Source organism: Notolepis coatsorum, assembly GCF_963971535.1.
Source record: "Notolepis coatsorum genome assembly, chromosome: 16".
In the NCBI taxonomy this organism is placed as follows: Eukaryota; Metazoa; Chordata; class Actinopteri; order Aulopiformes; family Paralepididae; genus Notolepis; species Notolepis coatsorum.
In genome coordinates this window covers 24,891,533-24,909,032 of record NC_140180.1, presented here as the reverse complement: position 1 = coordinate 24,909,032, position 17,500 = coordinate 24,891,533, and the positions used below count along the sequence as shown (strand labels likewise).

Sequence of the window (17,500 nt, the reverse complement as noted above, 5' to 3'; positions counted from 1 at the left end):
GATGGAGCATCGCCGTCGGTTGTGTGATAGTAAAAGGGCTAACCTTCTGTATTGTCACAGTGAAAGGGGTAACCGGCTGTCGTGTGGCAGTGAAAGGGTTAAAGGGTAAATAAATGGTAAAGGGACTGCATTTATCGCTTTTATCCAAATCGCTTTACAATTTATGCCTCACATTCACCCATTCATTCACACATTCACACACCGATGGCGGAGGCAACCATGCAAGGTGGCAACCTGCTCATCAGGAGCAGTTAGGGGGCTAAGTGTCTCGCTTAAGGACACTTCGACATGCTGCCGGGAGGAGCTGGAATCGATCCGGGAACCTTCTGATTACCAGATGGTCGCTCTACCTCCTGAGCCACTGTCTACTGTGCACTGTCTACAACACTACTACACAGTAGACTAAGAATACTGTGGTCTGCATGTGGTGGGAGGTAGGAGGGAGACAGTGCCCTTGTTGCACAGAATGCCAGGTCAAGAACTTTCAATTGGATTTGTGTGGCAATGGGAAGCCAGTGCAGCTCTCAGAAATGGGGTGACGTGGGCTGACTTTGGTAGGTTGTAGATGCTGCATTCTGCACGAGTTGAAGCACCTTGGTGGTGCAAGCCAGTAAACCAACTAGCAGTGTATTGCAATAGTCAAGGGTAGACATGACTGTTGATTGCAGGAAGGGTTAGGTGCAGGGGTGCAGTCGTAATATGGGCGGAGGCCAAACGGTATCCTATTATTATGCAAAGTCTAGGCACTTCTCACCTAGACTTTGCATAATAATAGGATGCGCGCACTTCGAAGCCCAAACGCCGTTTGACCGCGGTTGCCCAGCACTGCACCACTGGTTAGGTGGCTTCTTTTGTCAGGAAGAATCTGCAAGTTCTGGTTGTTGAGGCGATGTAAACAGAGAAGTTCAGCCAGTCGTCAAGGACTACACCTAGGTTCTTGCCGGTCGAGCACAGAGCCAGGGCTACATTCTCCACTGTGATTGAAAGGTCAGTCAGTGGGGAAGATTCAACTGGCAAGTGAAGTAGCTCCGTTTTGCTCAGGTTCAGTTTGAGGTGGTCGCTCGTCGTCACCCAGGTGGAAATGTCAGACAGGCAGGCCAAGATCCGTTCAGAGACTTGGGTATCTGAGGGAGGAAAGGAGAGGAAGAGTCGAGTGTCCTCGGCATAGCAGTACTATGAGAAGGCATGAGAAGTGCTAATGTTACCCAGAGATTTGGTGTAGAGAGAGAAGAGGAGGGGTCCAAGGACCAAGCCCTGGGGGACACTTGTCTGTAGGGAGCGGGGGTCCGATAGGGTTCCTCTCCATGATACTTGATAGGAGCGTTGTGGAGGTAGGATGACAGCCATGCTAGCACAGAACCTATATATATATATATAGGCTATATAGGCTTGTTAAAACTCAAAGTATCTCTCCTTCCCTCTAGTTTGATGCCAACGGGGACGGTCAGATCAGCATCACTGAGCTGCGCGACGCCATGAAGAAGCTTCTGGGGGAACAGTTGACCAACAAGGAGATAGACGAGATCCTCCGAGACGTCGACCTCAATGGAGACGGTCTGGTTGACTTCGAAGGTGAGAAACCTGTGTGTGTGTGTGTGTGTGTGCGTGCGTGCGTGCGTGCGTGCGTGCGTGTGTGCATGTGTGTGTGTGTATGTGTGTGTATGTGTGTGTGTATGTGTGTGTATGTGTGTGTGTGTGTGTGTGTGTGTGTGTGTGTGTGTGCGTGCGTGCGTGCGTGCGTGTGTGTGTGTGTGTGTCATACTCATAGTTCACTCTCATTTCAATGAAGTTGCAGTTTACATGCTAATGACAGCAAAGCATTCAAGCATTTAATTATTCATATTTAATCATTATTAATAAGTTGGATAGTGCAACCTTCTCACGGAAAGTCTTTTCCCCAGTAATTTGAATGTTGAAGAACGTCAACGTCCTGAATTCATTGACCTGAAAAGGGAATTGAACCCTGAAGCATGGTTCCACCCTCATCTGTCGTTTAAAGTCAGGGATTATATGTTGGTCAATTAATTGACATGATTACCTAACTGACATGGAGGGTGTGTCCAACACCACCGGATATTTTAGCCTACAAAATATTGACATGGTAATAGCATTCTAGTGTTAAACCTGACAAAGGCCCTCTGTAGTTGAAACGGTGATACCACTTTTATATTATGATACTATTATTGCAGGTCCTATACGTGTGTTTTTGTTTTATTGTCAACCATTTTTAACTCACCCTCCCCCCCTCTTTTTTTTTGTTCACAGAATTTGTGCGCATGATGTCACGCTGACATGTCCATGATGTCACGCTGACATGTCCATGATGTCACGCCGACGCACCCATGATGTCACGCTGACATGTCCATGATGTCACGCCGACGCATGTCCATGATGTCACGCCGACACGTCCAGTTGCAAGAAGGAAGAGGGTCGGAGAGCCACTATGTAACCGCTGGATAGAAGGCTGAACTACCCTGTAGTGAACATTCTTCATCTGCTCTCATGAACAGATATTTTATAGTGATATTTTTATATAAAAATACTAGTGTTGAATGAAAACTTTAGATATTTAACTAATATGATTGCACTATATCTAAGAACCAAACAAAGGCATGTAAAAAGTATCATGGTATTTCCACAAAGGTATTTTAATCCTTTTTTTGTCACATGGTAGTGCCCAAAAAGGAATCGACCATTAGTATTAAATTGGATTATACCTTGTATTGTTTAAGTACAAAAGTGTTACCATGGTAATACACAACTTTGTAAATTGTAAATTATTTATACAATACCCGGTACCATGGTAAAACTGAACTAACATGATACCTTTTTTAAGGGACAGTAGATTGGGCATTTGAACAGCTGCAAAACAGCCTACTTGTGCTATATTTATGTGTGTCCAGTGTTGAAGTGAAACATTGTTATTTATTTTTATTTTTTATAAACTGAATTAAAAACCAAACAGCCTAACTATTGCATTAGTCCATCAGTTAATGTGGTATACAACATATCAAATGAGTCAGATAAAGACATTTAATAATTTTGTTAGGAGATAGAGCAGCCTAGGGGTGTGAAGGACACTGACTCACGCTCCAGCCATAACATTGAAGTGTAGTACTGAGGTGAAGACTAACAAACACGTTTTTCGGGCTGTTTTTCGTTGTTTTGATTTAGTTCTGAAGTAAAAAATAAATTAAAAAATAAATAATAAATAAAAATAGAACATGAGAAAATTTGATATTTGTTGCCTTAGATTTTGTCTTGTTTTAACATCAGCAAACGTCAAACTGAACACTGTTTTATTGGCCCATCCTGACCGTCGGTTATGTTTGACCTAATGAATAAAGGAATTAAAAAATATATATCATTGTTTACATCAGTCATTGTTGGCCCACAGTGTACAACCACACAGATGTTCTCAGTCAGTCTGTATGATTACACCTCTGCTTTACTTTTTGTACATACATTATACCCTTCTCTCCCTGAGAGATGCACATTTCTCAACAACTCTATGGTTAAAGTGGGGCATGTCTGACAAGTCTCTTCTCCATAGAGAGCCTGGTCCATCATGGGCTTTTGTCAATGTAGCGGATCACCAGCTGACACTGAGTGGGAAATGTCCAGAGTTTCAGCGTGGATGGAGACAATTTGGTCTCATTCACCAACGACTTACGACAAAAAGGGCTTTCTCTTAGGGCCATTTGAGACCTTTTCGGGCCGATTTTGGGATTCACCAACCGTCCCAATAAAACATATATAATTAATATTATATTATAATATATTGTCTATATTCATGTCTTGCCCGAAAAGGTCTCAAATGGCCCTAAGAGAAAGCCCTTTTTGTTGTAAGTCCGTTGGTGAATGAGACCCCAGACAGCGCAGTATCTGTGATCTCGTAATAAAATATTATTATCATTCGAATATTAATATAAGCCCATACTGCGTTCATTAATTACGCAATTGTGTGTGTGACTGTGCATGTGTGCGTGCGCTGAACAGGTGGCCAGGCAGGAGCGAACAAGACAGTATAAATATGGAATATTAATACACTATATGGAAAATCTACTCCACTATAGATATATCCACGCGATTAGCTTTAGTTCTTATTTATTTATCCACTGTCATTTCAATGCCATAGAATGCCGTCTTCACCCGGAATGTGTAAGCCTAGGGTGCAGAGTTGACAATTTAAATAGCGTGTGGATATATCTATAGTGTAATAATAGACTGTATTAATATTCCATATTTATACAGTCTTGTTCGCTCCTGCTTGGCCACCTGTTCAGCGCACGCACACACACGTGCGCGCGTACTGTATAGTCTACGTGCGTAATTAATGAATGCAGTAGGCTTATGTAGCATCCTGAATATTCTGCTAAGTATTCAGAAGTGCTGACTAACTTGTTACTTCCCCTGTGTGTATAAAGTGTGATAAACAGTGTTCCTTTTGATATCTCGCCCGGACTACTAATGATGCGAGGTGCTCTTCTTTCTCCGGCTTCGATATGGACCATTAACATGACATTGAAGCATCTTTCTCCCTGCCTGGAGTTGTCCTATAGTGGGATCAGTTGCGGTCGCCAGCAGGGGGCAGTGGTGGCAGGTGGAGCGGAGGAGAGAGAAGCAGTGAGCGAGAGATGATTACCTGGAGGGCGGAACAGAAGGAAGTCCTCTTTGACAGTGAACTCGGACGTGAGCGGTCGCAATGGGCGTGTGCTCTGGACGAGCCCCGTTTGAAGAGTCCCGTTGAAGAGCCCCGTTGGAGAGCGACGGGTGATAGAGAGTACTTGCTAGATAACGTGTTATCCTAGAAGTACAAGCGATAGTGAAGTGTGTGAGTAAGCGATACAGAAAGAAGAACCAACGTCCATAGATAACGTGTTATCCCAGAAGTGTGAGCGGTGTATTAGCATGCTGCTAACGGCTATAGTGACTCAAGTATATCACCAGGCGAGCGTCGCTGAAGACCGGTGGTGTATACAGCCACGTTGCGTTAGTAGTACAGACGATAGAAGGAGGGTTCACTAAGACCCACAGTTTAGCTGTGTTTAAGGTAGCCAAACAGTTTAGAGCGCTCCAGCCCAGTCAGCAGCCCCACAGTGGACGTCTCATCGACGCCGCAGAGGACACCTCTCCCACCAGCAGAGGTCGCCACAACACAGCACGCTCCTCCAGTTCCACCACTGCCCATGCTGTCTACCCCAGCCCGCTAGATAGAAGCTCCTTTTGAGTCTCTCTGTTCTGGCTATGGGACTCCTTTTGAGTCTCTCTGTGCTGGCTATGGGACTCCTTTTGAGTCTCTCTGTGCTGGCTATGGGACTCCTTTTGAGTCTCTCTGTGCTGGCCATGAGGCTCCTTTAGAGTCTCTCTGTGCTGGCCATGACACTCCTTTTGAGTCTCTCTGTGCTGGCCATGAGCCTGAGCCACCATAGATGTGTTCCGAGGACACTTCCAATAATTCATTCTCAACTGTCTTTTCTCTCCCTGTGCAGCTTTGCTTTTGTGGAGTTTGATAATACGGACGATGCCAAAGACGCTCTGGAGAACCACCCACTTCAATGACAGAGCTCTCATATTTGCGAATGCATAAACTATATCTTAAATTATGGCGATGATGACCGACATTTGACATACAGTACACCTCCTATCTATGTTGGGATTATGTTTGGTCATGACAAAACAATAAAAATCGCTACTGTTAGTAATGCTGCCACCACCCACTTCAATGACAGAGCTCTCATATTTGCGAATGCATAAACTATATCTTAAATTATGGCGATGTGTCTAATATGGCTGTCGCGAAGTCATTGATAAGCGACAGCCATATTAGACACATAGCCATAATTTAAGATATAGTTTATGCATTCGCAAAATATGAGAGCGTTCATTGAAGGGCTTCCTACAACAGAGCACCGCCGCTGCTGCTGCTGAAGCTGGATCAAGCCGCGGGCGGCGCACGGATGCCGGGGAAAAACCACCGCGTCGCCCCGCTGGCGCTTCACGGCTTCAGCAGCCTCCACGGGCGAAATAACATATAACGTTACAGCATACAGTTCAACACTGATGTACAGTGAGTGTTTAATATGGCTGTCGCGAAGTCATTGATAAGCGACAGCCATATTAGACACATAGCCATAATTTAAGATATAGTTTATGCATTCGCAAAATATGAGAGCTCTGTCATTGAAGGGCTTCAACGGAGCGCGGCCGCTGCTGCTGGAGCTGAAGTGATGTACAGTGAGTGAATCTGGTAGTTGGTTGTTAAAAACGCGAAACATAATAACGTTACGCTTTCTAGTTCAGCGCATTTCATAACTGTATGGGCTTTGTTTATACTTGATGTACAGTGACGAGTGAATCTGGTAGTTGGTTGTTAAAAACGCGAAACATAATAATCAGTCAGCAGCGCTCCACTGCTACCGCAGCTGAATGCTTCTCCGGGAGTCCGGTTGGATAATGCCATGTAAAAAGCGATTGCGCGTACTTCAGCCTCAGTGAGCGAGGTATAACGCCGTTATACCGAGTTATACCAGCACTGCACCACTAGGTACACAAGTTGGTTGCCCGCGCTGCCGCTAGCTCCTTGCGTTTCATTTGGGACGTGGGAGGGGCTGCCGCTTGCTTGTGCGTGGGGGCGGGGGGTCGCGGCCAATCAGAGAAAAGCCGAACACAAGTTGGTTGCCTTTAATATTCACGCGGCCCGGGCCCGGGTCTACAACCGGGGTACACAACCTGGGGAGTTTAAAACAGGGGATAGAGTGTTAGTACTGGTCCCCACAAGTTCCTAGCTAAGGGGCACGGGCCCTATGAAGTAATAGAGAAGGTGGGTCCGGGTGCGGCAGCCAGGGAGACGGCCACCGGTAAAGATCTAAGATGCTGTGAAACAGATTTCGTTTTCAACTGGTTTGAAGATGCTGCATGTGTTTTTTCAGAATAATGGTTTTCAGTACCATTGACTTTCATTACAGTTGCATCAGAAAAGCTCTACTGTCCTAACTATCTGGTATGATTACAAAACAAGAAAAGGCCTACTATCCAGCCATATGTATATTCTCTCCCCACCGTATGTATATTTCTCTCCCACCCACCGACCCCCTCCTAATGTACAGTCTCCTCCCCACCGTATGTATATTCTCTCCCCACCGTATGTATATTTCTCTCCCACACACCCACCCCCTCCTAATGTACAGTCTCCTCCCCACCGTATGTATATTCTCTCCCCACCGTATATATTTCTCTCCCACCCACCCACCCCCTCCTAATGTACAGTCTCCTCCCCACCGTATGTATATTCTCTCCCCACCGTATATATTTCTCTCCCACCCACCCACCCCCTCCTAATGTACAGTCTCCTCCCCACCGTATGTATATTCTCTCCCCACCGTATATATTTCTCTCCCACCCACCCACCCCCTCCTAATGTACAGTCTCCTCCCCAGCGTATGTATATTCTCTCCCCACCGTATGTATATTTCTCTCCCACCCACCCACCCCCTCCTAATGTACAGTCTCCTCCCCATCACATACTCTCTGTCAGGATCTATGGGTAACAGTACTGTATATTTGCATATCATATATGTCACAAATGTAACAGTACTATATACCTGTATGTCATGTATGTCCCTATGCCATAAATGTCATGATGTCATGTGTTGTGTATGTCATAAATGTCACTATGAATTGAAAATGGGGGACCCTGATGTAAACAAGACAAACGTCTTTCTCTGGTCTGCATCCCCTTAACAATTGTGTGTATTGAGCCGTACTGTATTGTACCCATTCTGCAATCTGTTAAATAAAGTTTTCATTCATTAACCTGCTTAAGAAATGGGAAGCCAGGGAAGCTTTGTACTCTTTTACCCCACCACAGATCGCAGGCCTACCAGGCCGGACCCAACCGCTGGAAGTGCCCATGGGGGACCATACTCAGCAAGCCCCAGAAGAACGACCTCAGGGATCTGGATGAGCGCCATAGGGACGTATTCTCCACCGAACCGTGGAGAACTGAAGTAATCCACCACCACATCCCCATGATCATCGGGAAGAAGGTGAAACTCCGCCCCTACCGCCTCCCGGAGGCCAGGAGAGAGGCAGTAAGGAAGGAGGTACAGGACAGGTTACAAGCCGGTGTTATTGTCGAGTCGAATAGTGGGTGGTGTAGCCCCATCGTATTAGTCCCTAAACGAGACGGAACCCCAAGGTTCTGCAATGACTTCAGACAGCTAAACGCTATTTCCAAGTTCGATGACTACCCTATGCCCAGAGTAGATGAACTGATTGAAAGGCTGGGGAAACCCCGGTATATAACCACGTTAGACCTCACTAAAGGTTACTGGCAGGTTCCACTAGCCCCAGAGGATAGGGAGAAGACAGCGTTTGCCACCCCAGATGGGTTGTTCCATTATGTTGTACTCCCTTTCTGTCTCCATGGTGCTCGGACTGAATCACAACCATTCTTTTGCTTTTCCCCTCTGGATTCTGCCCTGAATTCAATAAATACTTGTATTGCTTGATATTGCTCGTGTGGACATTCAAATTTGTTTGTATTTGAACCGTGGCGAGCCTGAACACTACCAGGTTTGTCACAATATATATAAATATATATACATGTATATATTTATATTTACCACATATATATATCCATGTCTGAATATACATGCATATAATCCTTCTATATACCTTATACACCTGCATATAACCCATACAACTCTGCATGATAGCATGTACAATAATGCTGTATATACAATATGCTGTATATATATTTATTCTTACTGTATATAAATACACATCTGTCTGTGCCAGCTGGCCAGTACGACTTACTACCATAGTGTCTTTATACCTGTATCACTGTACATATTATAACTCTGTACATACATCTGATTAGCACTACACTCAGTAGTACTAATTAATATATTTTATACCCAGTTTAATCACCTTTTACATATATTACTATTGCACTTTACTGTTACATTTGCAGATGCCAAACCTTTTTTGTTTTACTGTACAGTACTTGTGCTGTATAATGACAATGACAATGAATTTGAATCTAATCTAATAACATTTTCATGAAGACCAAGACAACATGTTTGAAATCAAGATTTTTTTCTTTTTATTGAAAAGTTGGCCAGGATTCTGTACAGCAGAGGGAGTGTGCAATACACAGGGTTAAGAAAGCAGGGTGTGGGGGGTGGGCAGGGTGGCAGGGGTGGGTTCTAGAATCTCAATTTCCCATGGTGCATCATACCCTGAGCCGAGAATCGTCGAGATTTCTCGTTCCCTCTTTGGTGCTGTGAAGGACAGCAGAGGGGTAAGGAGTGAGGGATGAAGAAAAGGAGGAGCTGCGTAGGGCGGGTGGGGTGGGGGGAGGGGGGTGCTGGGAGGACCATAGGGGAGAAAGAGAAGAGTAGGAGGAGAAGAGGAGGAGCGGAGGGCTGTCAGGTGGTATTCACTGTGGTCCAGGCCGCTCCTACCATTGAGGGACCTCACCCCCTTTTTCCTCTTCGCCGTGTCAGATCATTGACGCCATCAGAAAAGGTTTTGAGGTGAGGCCTCAGACATCTTTCCCCCTATCTCTCTTCCTCCGCCCCTCTCCCTCGCTTCCGCCCTCTCTCTTCCTCCGCCCCTCTCCCTCGCTTCCCCTCTCTCTCTTCCTCCGCCCCTCTCCCTCGCTTCCGCTCTTCCTCTTCCCCTCCCTCGCCGCGCCTCACTTGCTGACCATGGTGTAGCAGCCCTGCTGGTGCCACTGCATGTCACGGATGCGCCTCACGGACTGGAACTGGGGATGGCGGGCACCGAACTCGTTGAAGTGTCTGTAGTCTCCCTTCTCCAGCAGGTACTGGCTGCCACGGTATCCGGGGAACTGGTATCCCACCCAGCTATGGAGGGAGAGCAGAAGAGACGTATGGAGTGAGTCCTGGTGTGTGGTTGTAGGTGAGAGGGAGGTGGGCGTACTGTGACCCTATCATGCTAAACGTTTCACTGATACTTGAATATACCTTGTACTACATTATCAATTGAGTCTATTTTTTCAGTTACCAAAATAACTGTACAGTGTGTGCCTAGAATCAGCTAATTCTAGTTCTGATTTCACGAGTTCCCGGTGCTACAGTATGTTTGAGGTCTTAATAATTCTTTCTGTTTTTTTTGTTTTTTTTAATGTCAGTGTCAATTATATTTCTATATACATAGGTGTTCCATCAATGCGTTCTACGTTCTGTCCTTTCTGGGTATATATATTATAATATAATATATAGCATATATATATATATATATATATATTATAATATATGAATAAGTGATAACAAGGCACTCACGTTCCACAGCTCACGATGATGCTGCCAACTCTGTCGGTGAAGCCATAGGAGAACAGGCTAGGAACGTCATCGTCCATGATCTCCATCTTGCGGCCCTTGAACTCTCCAACCTCGTACAGGCAGATCTTGTGCTTCTCGGGGTCCTGGGAGAGGGAAAGAAATGTGGTGAGGTGGTGGAGTAGAGGAGAGGTGGTGGGGTAGAGGAGAGGTGGTGGGGTAGAGGAGGGGAGAGATAGTGGAGGAGGAGAGAGATAGTGGAGTAGAGGAGGGGAGAGATAGTGGAGGAGGAGAAAGATAGTGGAGTAGAGGAGGGGAGAGATAGTGGAGGAGGAGAGAGATAGTGGAGTAGAGGAGGGGAGAGATAGTGGAGGAGGAGAAAGATAGTGGAGTAGAGGAGGGGAGGGTCTCACCATCCTGACAGGTCTGAAGGACAGCAGGTAGTCGTTCTTCTGACAGTTGCTCCAGGAGTCCCAGCGGGGGTACTCTCCCTTCTCCAGGATGTACATCTCGCCGCAGAAGTTCATCTGCTCAAAGGCCACGAAACTGGGGGAGGACAGGGAGAGAAGAGGGTGTGTTACTATCCATGCTTTATTTGATGTGTTGCCATGTGTTCCAACATAGCTGCGTGTGGGTAAGGCGTGGGACTAGCACCTTTGAGATTAAGGGTTTGATTCCCACTGGGAGACTAAGGTTGCTTTGGATAAAAGCATCCACCAAATGGCATATGTTATACTATCTTATGTTCCACCACCTATCCAGAGCCTTCAGAGACATATTACAAGGTACTCTCTATACTATGTGAGGTCGTAGCTATCAACCGTAGTAAAAAGGGTGTTCACGTGGAAGTATACTCGTGTGGAATAAGTCTATCACGTCGTTAGAAGAGCCCGAGCGGAGGTCCACTTACGGTCCGCACTCGACGCGCAGGGAGCGCACGCGGTCCATGCCCATCTCGCACACGTTCATGCACTCGTTGCTGATCTCGATCATGCGACCCTGGAAGTTCTCCTGGTCGAACACGAACATCTGGAGGGGAGAGACACAGTCAAAACAGAATCCAGCAGTGCTGTGGTGTCGGCTAAAAGGGTGCAGGCACACGGCCAAGGGTGTACTGTGATCCTACCATACCATGTGTAGATGTTTAGACAATACAATATGCACAATCATTCCAGACAAATTAAAAAAGTAAGAATACATTTACTTATTCTTAAATGTACAGTATATTCTACAAGTGAGTATACTCAAACTACCCAGAAAATAGGTAATTATAAACCTGCATAATATACCCTTGTTTACACTAGTGACATTTAGTGGATGTAGCCTATTTAGAGCCACGGATGCCTCTATGAATCACTGGTTCTCAGTTTATTTATATGAGCTTTGCAGTATAATCAGTACTGATCTGTAGTGAAATAGACTGAACAAAGCGGTAACTAAGCATTTGTATTTCGAGAGATAGTAAAGGATGCAGAAGGTCGTACTATCTCGTGTTTATATTTGAGAACCACTTACCTTGTAGGAGTTCATTCCCATCTCGGACTTCTTGCTCTGGGCAGCCTTCCCGTCGGTCTGGGAAGCAGCCTTGGACTTATCTCCGCTGGACATGATTGCTAGACGGAAAGAGATCAGAGGAAGATGAGTTGATTGAACAAATGTAACATGTGGACGACTGTGTAACGAGAGGGTGGAGCAGGGCACGTGGGAGGAGGTAGAGAGGGATGAGAGCTGGAGGACAAGTCGGGGAGAGAGAGAGATTTACTGAATCCCTCGTCTACATCATAAGCACTTTGAACTGCAACCTATGTATGAAAAGTGCTATACAAATAAAGTTATTATTATTATTACATCGATGTGTATGAATGTAATGTGTTTTTCCAGCCCCCGCTGAACTTGTACGGTATGGGTGCATTGCCCGCAGGTGTATCTCTGTGTATACGTGTGTGTGCCTTACCTGTGTGTGTGTGTCTCTAGTACCTGTGCAGAGCCTCACTCGGAGAGTGTTTGTGGCTCAGAGTCCGCCCTTGCCTTTTATACGCTGGCGTCCATGGGTGTGGGATTAGAGGGAGAGAAACAATCCTGCTGAGGTCAGAGGAGTGAGACAATAGAACCCCCGTTTCGTCAGAGAGGGGCCGGCGTTATGGGGGGGGGGGCTCACAAGTGGGGCGTGGCATTAGGGCGTGCTGGATATGGAGTTAGAGAAGTTAGAGAGGACTCTGTGACTGACACAGAGTTGGACTTGATGGTGTATCACAAAAGGGCTTTAGGAAATCACGTCCAGACACTGTGATAAATTCATCAGAGTTTCTGTGACAACGTATAGATGTTCAGTGACCGTGGCACCGCGATTCTATTACAAGACCAAGCAGCTAATCGGATTTTGTAGAACACTGTTCCCATGACAGCCCTGGAGTTAGTTACTTCCACCAATTGGTGACTAAACTTCTGTAATATATAAACCCGGGTGTATCACGGTCATTTCATTTGGCATACCATGTCAAGTTAGACCGCGCTCTCAAGATACGACACTGGGTGCTGAAATCCCATTAAGTATTATATAAAAGAAGCAGTGAAGCCAGACCAGCACTCTCAGGTTCAAAATTTAATGGCAGCCTGAAACAAACATGTTTCGGAAATATGTATTCCTTCTTCAGTGTTATAGCTAGCAAGCTATAACACTGAAGAAGGAATACATATTTCCGAAACATGTTTGTTTCAGGCTGCCATTAAATTTTGAACCTGAGAGTGCTGGTCTGGCTTCACTGCTTCTTTTATATTTGGCATACCATAAAATGGCTGCCTTTTTGATACGGTTGTTATGGCAACAAGAACTGATTCATGAGTGGATGATACACACGATTCAGACATTCGGAATGTTCATCACAGCCATTGGGATGTTCATCCAACAACAACACACCAAAGTTTCTTGCAATAAATCATTTCTAATTTCCATGACAACATTATTTTTAAGTGAAGGCTACCAACTAGCTGATTTACAGACATGTTTCTGGCTCCACACAAACTGGCCTGGAAAGGTTATTCTAAATGTAATCAATTACACATTATTGATAAGCCGTCTATGAGTAATGTAATCTGTTGGATTACATCAACTCAGTAAAGTAATCGTATTACTTCCAATTGCCACCAACTAATTTGCCTCTAAAATCCATAGAATAATACATTATTTTAAACAATATACTATATATATTTATTTATTTTTACTTTCAAACAAGTAATCACCTTTTTTAATAATCTGTAATCTGATTATCCTACTGATTTCTATTTGTTTTCTAACACTATTTTAATGGATTAGTTACCAATGTTTGTACCCAGATGACTGTAAACCCATCACATGTAATCCATTTAGATTATTACTGCAGTAATATAACTATACCTGCTGAGTCCCATTGTGTTCATTCTCGTGTTTATACTTGATTTGAATGGATGTCCCCTATACTGCAGGTTCATAAAACTGAAATGAAGGCTGAAAGGGTTACTTTTTGGAAATCTTATAGTTTATAATCTGACAGCAGCAAGATATGGAACATGGCTTTATCACACTGTGTTCTGTGGGTCTGGTTTGTGTTATTCCCAGTACCAGCCGAACAAGTAGTAGATGTGTGTGTTGTGTGCTTTAATCACAAGAGGATTCCCCTCATGTTGCAAACACGTATTCAATAAAACTACCAGACAGGCTTGATCACTTCCATATAGATAGAAACTGTTGTAAAATGAGAACATGGATTGCCTGATTATGGTTAAATGCTGTCATGGAACTGAGTGACAATCGATTGCTGTCATAATCTATGGAGCTAAACCAATTGTGTAATACTATTTTCCAAGGCTGCTATACATTGATACTGGTGGAAATCGGTAACAAGCAACAATTACCTTTGGAAGTGCATGGTTTGTGTGTGTGTGTGTGTGTGTGTGTGTGTGTGTGTGTGTGTGTGTGTGTGTGTGTGTGTGTGTGTGTGTGTGTGTGTGTGTGTGTGTGTGTGTGTGTGTGTGTGTGTGTGTGTGTGTGTGTGTGTGTGTGTGTGTGTGTGTGTGTGTGTGTGTGTGTGTGTGTGTGTGTGTGCGCGTGCGTGTGTGCATGATTGAGTGAGTTCAGCACGGGTGTGTGTGACTTTGTCAGTGTTCGAATTATGAGGGGGCCAATGGGGGCTCAGCCCCCATAGCTAGAGTCTGAGCCCCCATAGTCAAGACCCCCTGTGGGGGTCTCTCAAATTTATATAATATTTTCTTTTTTTTATGTACGAATTAGTATTATTTATGTTACCTAAATAAATTGTTAATAGATCATATTTTTCTTTTCAGTTTTTAAAAGAACCAAGTAATTAATGTTGTGGAATAGGCTGCATTTCACCTCCAAGCCGCTATGCGTCGCCCATAAGTGTAACGCTACTCCAACCTAGTGAAGAAGAAGCAGCAAGCAGCTGCTGTAAACAGAAGGCTGCCGGTCCGTGTCCTGCAACTGAAAACATAAACACTAAACAGTACGCCACATGCCGCCAAAAAAAAGGCTCAACCCGCCGCAAGGCTGTACAAAGCTGGACAGCTTTGGTTTTATAAAAAGGCCAAAGACTGACGCTGTTAGTGTAGCAGCTAGAAGTTGACACTGCTAGTGCTAGTACTAGTGTTAGCTCTGCTGCTCCTGTGCGCAGTGCACCTGTTATTGTTACCGGTTGCCACTGCCAGACCCGAGTCTCCACCACTAGACCTGGACTGTGCTGCTACTCAACCACCACAATGCTGGGGTCCGAGTCAGTGGAACTTTTGGAAAAATAAATATAGCTGGTTATTTGCCAAGGAGGGATGCATTGGCTGCCTTCCATGTAAAAACGCCAAGACATTGTTAAATAAATCATTTGGAGCCCATTTGGCAGAGCAGTGGATGAATGGGCCTGTGATTAGCTCTCACAGCAAGAAGTTGAGGAAGAAAATATACTTGCACAGTGATAGCATTGCTCATAAGCAAGCTATAGAAATAGAAAGTCAAAACCAGAAGGAAGTGCTTTGCTCAAGGAGACAGCCAGTTTATTCAGGGCAGCATATACTGTCGCTAAAGAAAGGTTGCCGTATACCAAATTGAACCCCCTTATTACACTTAATGAGTTGAACGGTGCGACAGTCGGGCCAGCTTACCGATCCGATCATTCTTGTGCACAGATCATAGAGCACATTGCCACAGAGATGAAAAAAAACATTATTTATTTAGATTTATACAAGTATTTATTTTATGTTCATTTTATTATCAGATGATAATGTTACTTACTGTATCCTGATAAATGCTGCTGTTGTGCCATACAACTATTTATTTTCCATTAGATTATTTTGTTAGTTTTTTATTTATAAGTGCAGAGACAAATAAATGTTAATTCAAGTTCATAAATTTGGTCTAATTTTTCAAATTAAATTGTTTTTTATCAGATGCAAAATGCAAATAAGTAAATATGGCATTATATATCAGAGGTGAGTAAGAAAATGAACAAATATTGATGGTTAAGAATGAGACTGAATAATGACATCACACAATAGTCTAATGATTAGACTGTTGTGTGATGTCATTATTACTTAGTATTAGACTAATCGTGTGATGTCATTATTACTTAGTATTAGACTAATCCTAATGAGATATTCCTCTAAATATGACTTTGAAAACAGCCACAATTTCAGGAAAAAAATTGTAAAAAAAAAAAATTCAGGGGGCCCCCATAGCTCTCAGGTGATAATTCGAACCCTGCAGATGACCATATGAGCGCCCGCGTTTGGTGACAATGCACAGTGTGAATTGAGAAAATTCTGAACTTTTTGCCCTCAAAATATGTCCATTGACATAGACCACCTAGCCTATAGTATTGATTGATTGATTGATTGATTGATTGATTGATTGATTGATTGATTGATTGATTGATTGATTGATTGATTTATTGAAAAGTTTATTAACAGATTGCAGAATGGGTACAGTACAGTACAGCTCAATACATACAATTGTTAAGAGGATGCAGACCTCCATCAGGGTCCCCCATTTTCAATTCATCATATGACACACACGACATACAGATAGACAGTAGGCCTACTGCTACATCTATACATTTATGACATACCAGATTTTCAAATACAGTACTGTTTGTGATACTAAAGAATCCAGAAAAAGAGTGTATATACATTTGACATAGAAACTGTGCATTGGAGGAGGTTGGGTAGGTGGGGTGGGGCTGTACATTGGAGGTGGGGGGGGGGGGGGGGGGGGGGTTGGGGTAGGAGGGGGGGGGGGGGCACTGTACATTGGAATATTGACATACATTTGACATAGAAACTGTACATTGGAGGAGGTTGGGTAGGTGGGGTGGGGTTGGGTGGGGCTGTACATTGGAGGTGGGGGGGGGGGGGGGTTGGGTACATTGGAATACTGACAAAGCCATGCTTGGTCTTTATTGTACAACTGGGTTAGGACATTTGTAGGGGCCAGTTTAGAATTGCAGTCTCCCGTAGGTGTTCTTTGAGAGTGTTTTTGAAGGTGGGTAGTGATTCACATTCCTTTACAGCTTTGGGTAGGGCGTTCCACATTGATGTGGCATAATTGCGAAACGTGTTTAGTCCCTTGTTTGAGCCGAATCTGGTTTTACATGATTTGTGGAGCTCCCTCTACTTGTGATCGTGGTATTCAATGACCTTTGGGAAGTATTTTGACATGTACATGGGTACCTTGGTCGTGTAGTGTATCTTGTAGACCAGGCCCATTGCAAGTTGCTGTACTCTGTCGTCTACTCTAAGCCATCCTAGGTTGACAAAGTGTGCAGGGGTGAGGTGGGTTCTAGGAGTCAGGTCAAGCAGTAGTCTGACTAGTTTGTTTTGAGATGTTTGTAATTTGGTTTTTAGTGCCTTTGGGGTGCTTTGGTACCATGAGGTGCAAGCATAGTCGTAGTACCCTTGAATGAGTGCTCCTGCCAGAGTCTTCAGGGTATTCTTGTTTACCAGAGAGGAGATCCGGTACAAGAATCGAGTTTGTTGGTTGACTTTTTTTATTACATTGGATGCTGTGGTAATATCCCACAATGCCATTTTGTCACAGGAAAGATTAGCCTCTCTCTCTCTCTCTCTCTCTCTCTCTCTCTCTCTCTCTCTCTCTCTCTCTTCTCTCTCTCTCTCTCTCTCTCTCTCTCTCTCTCTCTCTCTCTCTCTCT

General features: G+C 44.3%; 2 protein-coding genes across 2 annotated transcripts in view; one reads left to right on the top strand and one right to left on the bottom strand.

Annotated features, from left to right (window-relative positions):
* The window catches only part of cabp2b (calcium binding protein 2b), a gene marked incomplete at both ends in the record, with an annotated part of 14,140 nt that extends 11,849 nt beyond the window's left edge, over window positions 1-2,291 (top strand). Inside the window, 2 exons of the mRNA XM_084332491.1 lie at window positions 1,425-1,572; window positions 2,266-2,291. Of these exons, the coding sequence (XP_084188617.1) occupies window positions 1,425-1,572; window positions 2,266-2,291 (174 nt within the window). The remainder of the gene's footprint in view (window positions 1-1,424; window positions 1,573-2,265) is intronic.
* Window positions 2,292-9,703: 7,412 nt separating this feature from the next.
* Window positions 9,704-11,918, bottom strand: crybb1l1 (crystallin, beta B1, like 1; the record flags this gene model as incomplete). The annotated part of the gene is made up of 5 exons (XM_084332487.1): window positions 9,704-9,875; window positions 10,314-10,456; window positions 10,724-10,856; window positions 11,221-11,339; window positions 11,826-11,918. The coding sequence occupies 5 exons, from the start codon at window positions 11,916-11,918 to the stop codon at window positions 9,704-9,706; spliced, it is 660 nt and encodes a 219-aa protein (XP_084188613.1).
* Between the last annotated feature and the right edge of the window lie 5,582 nt (window positions 11,919-17,500).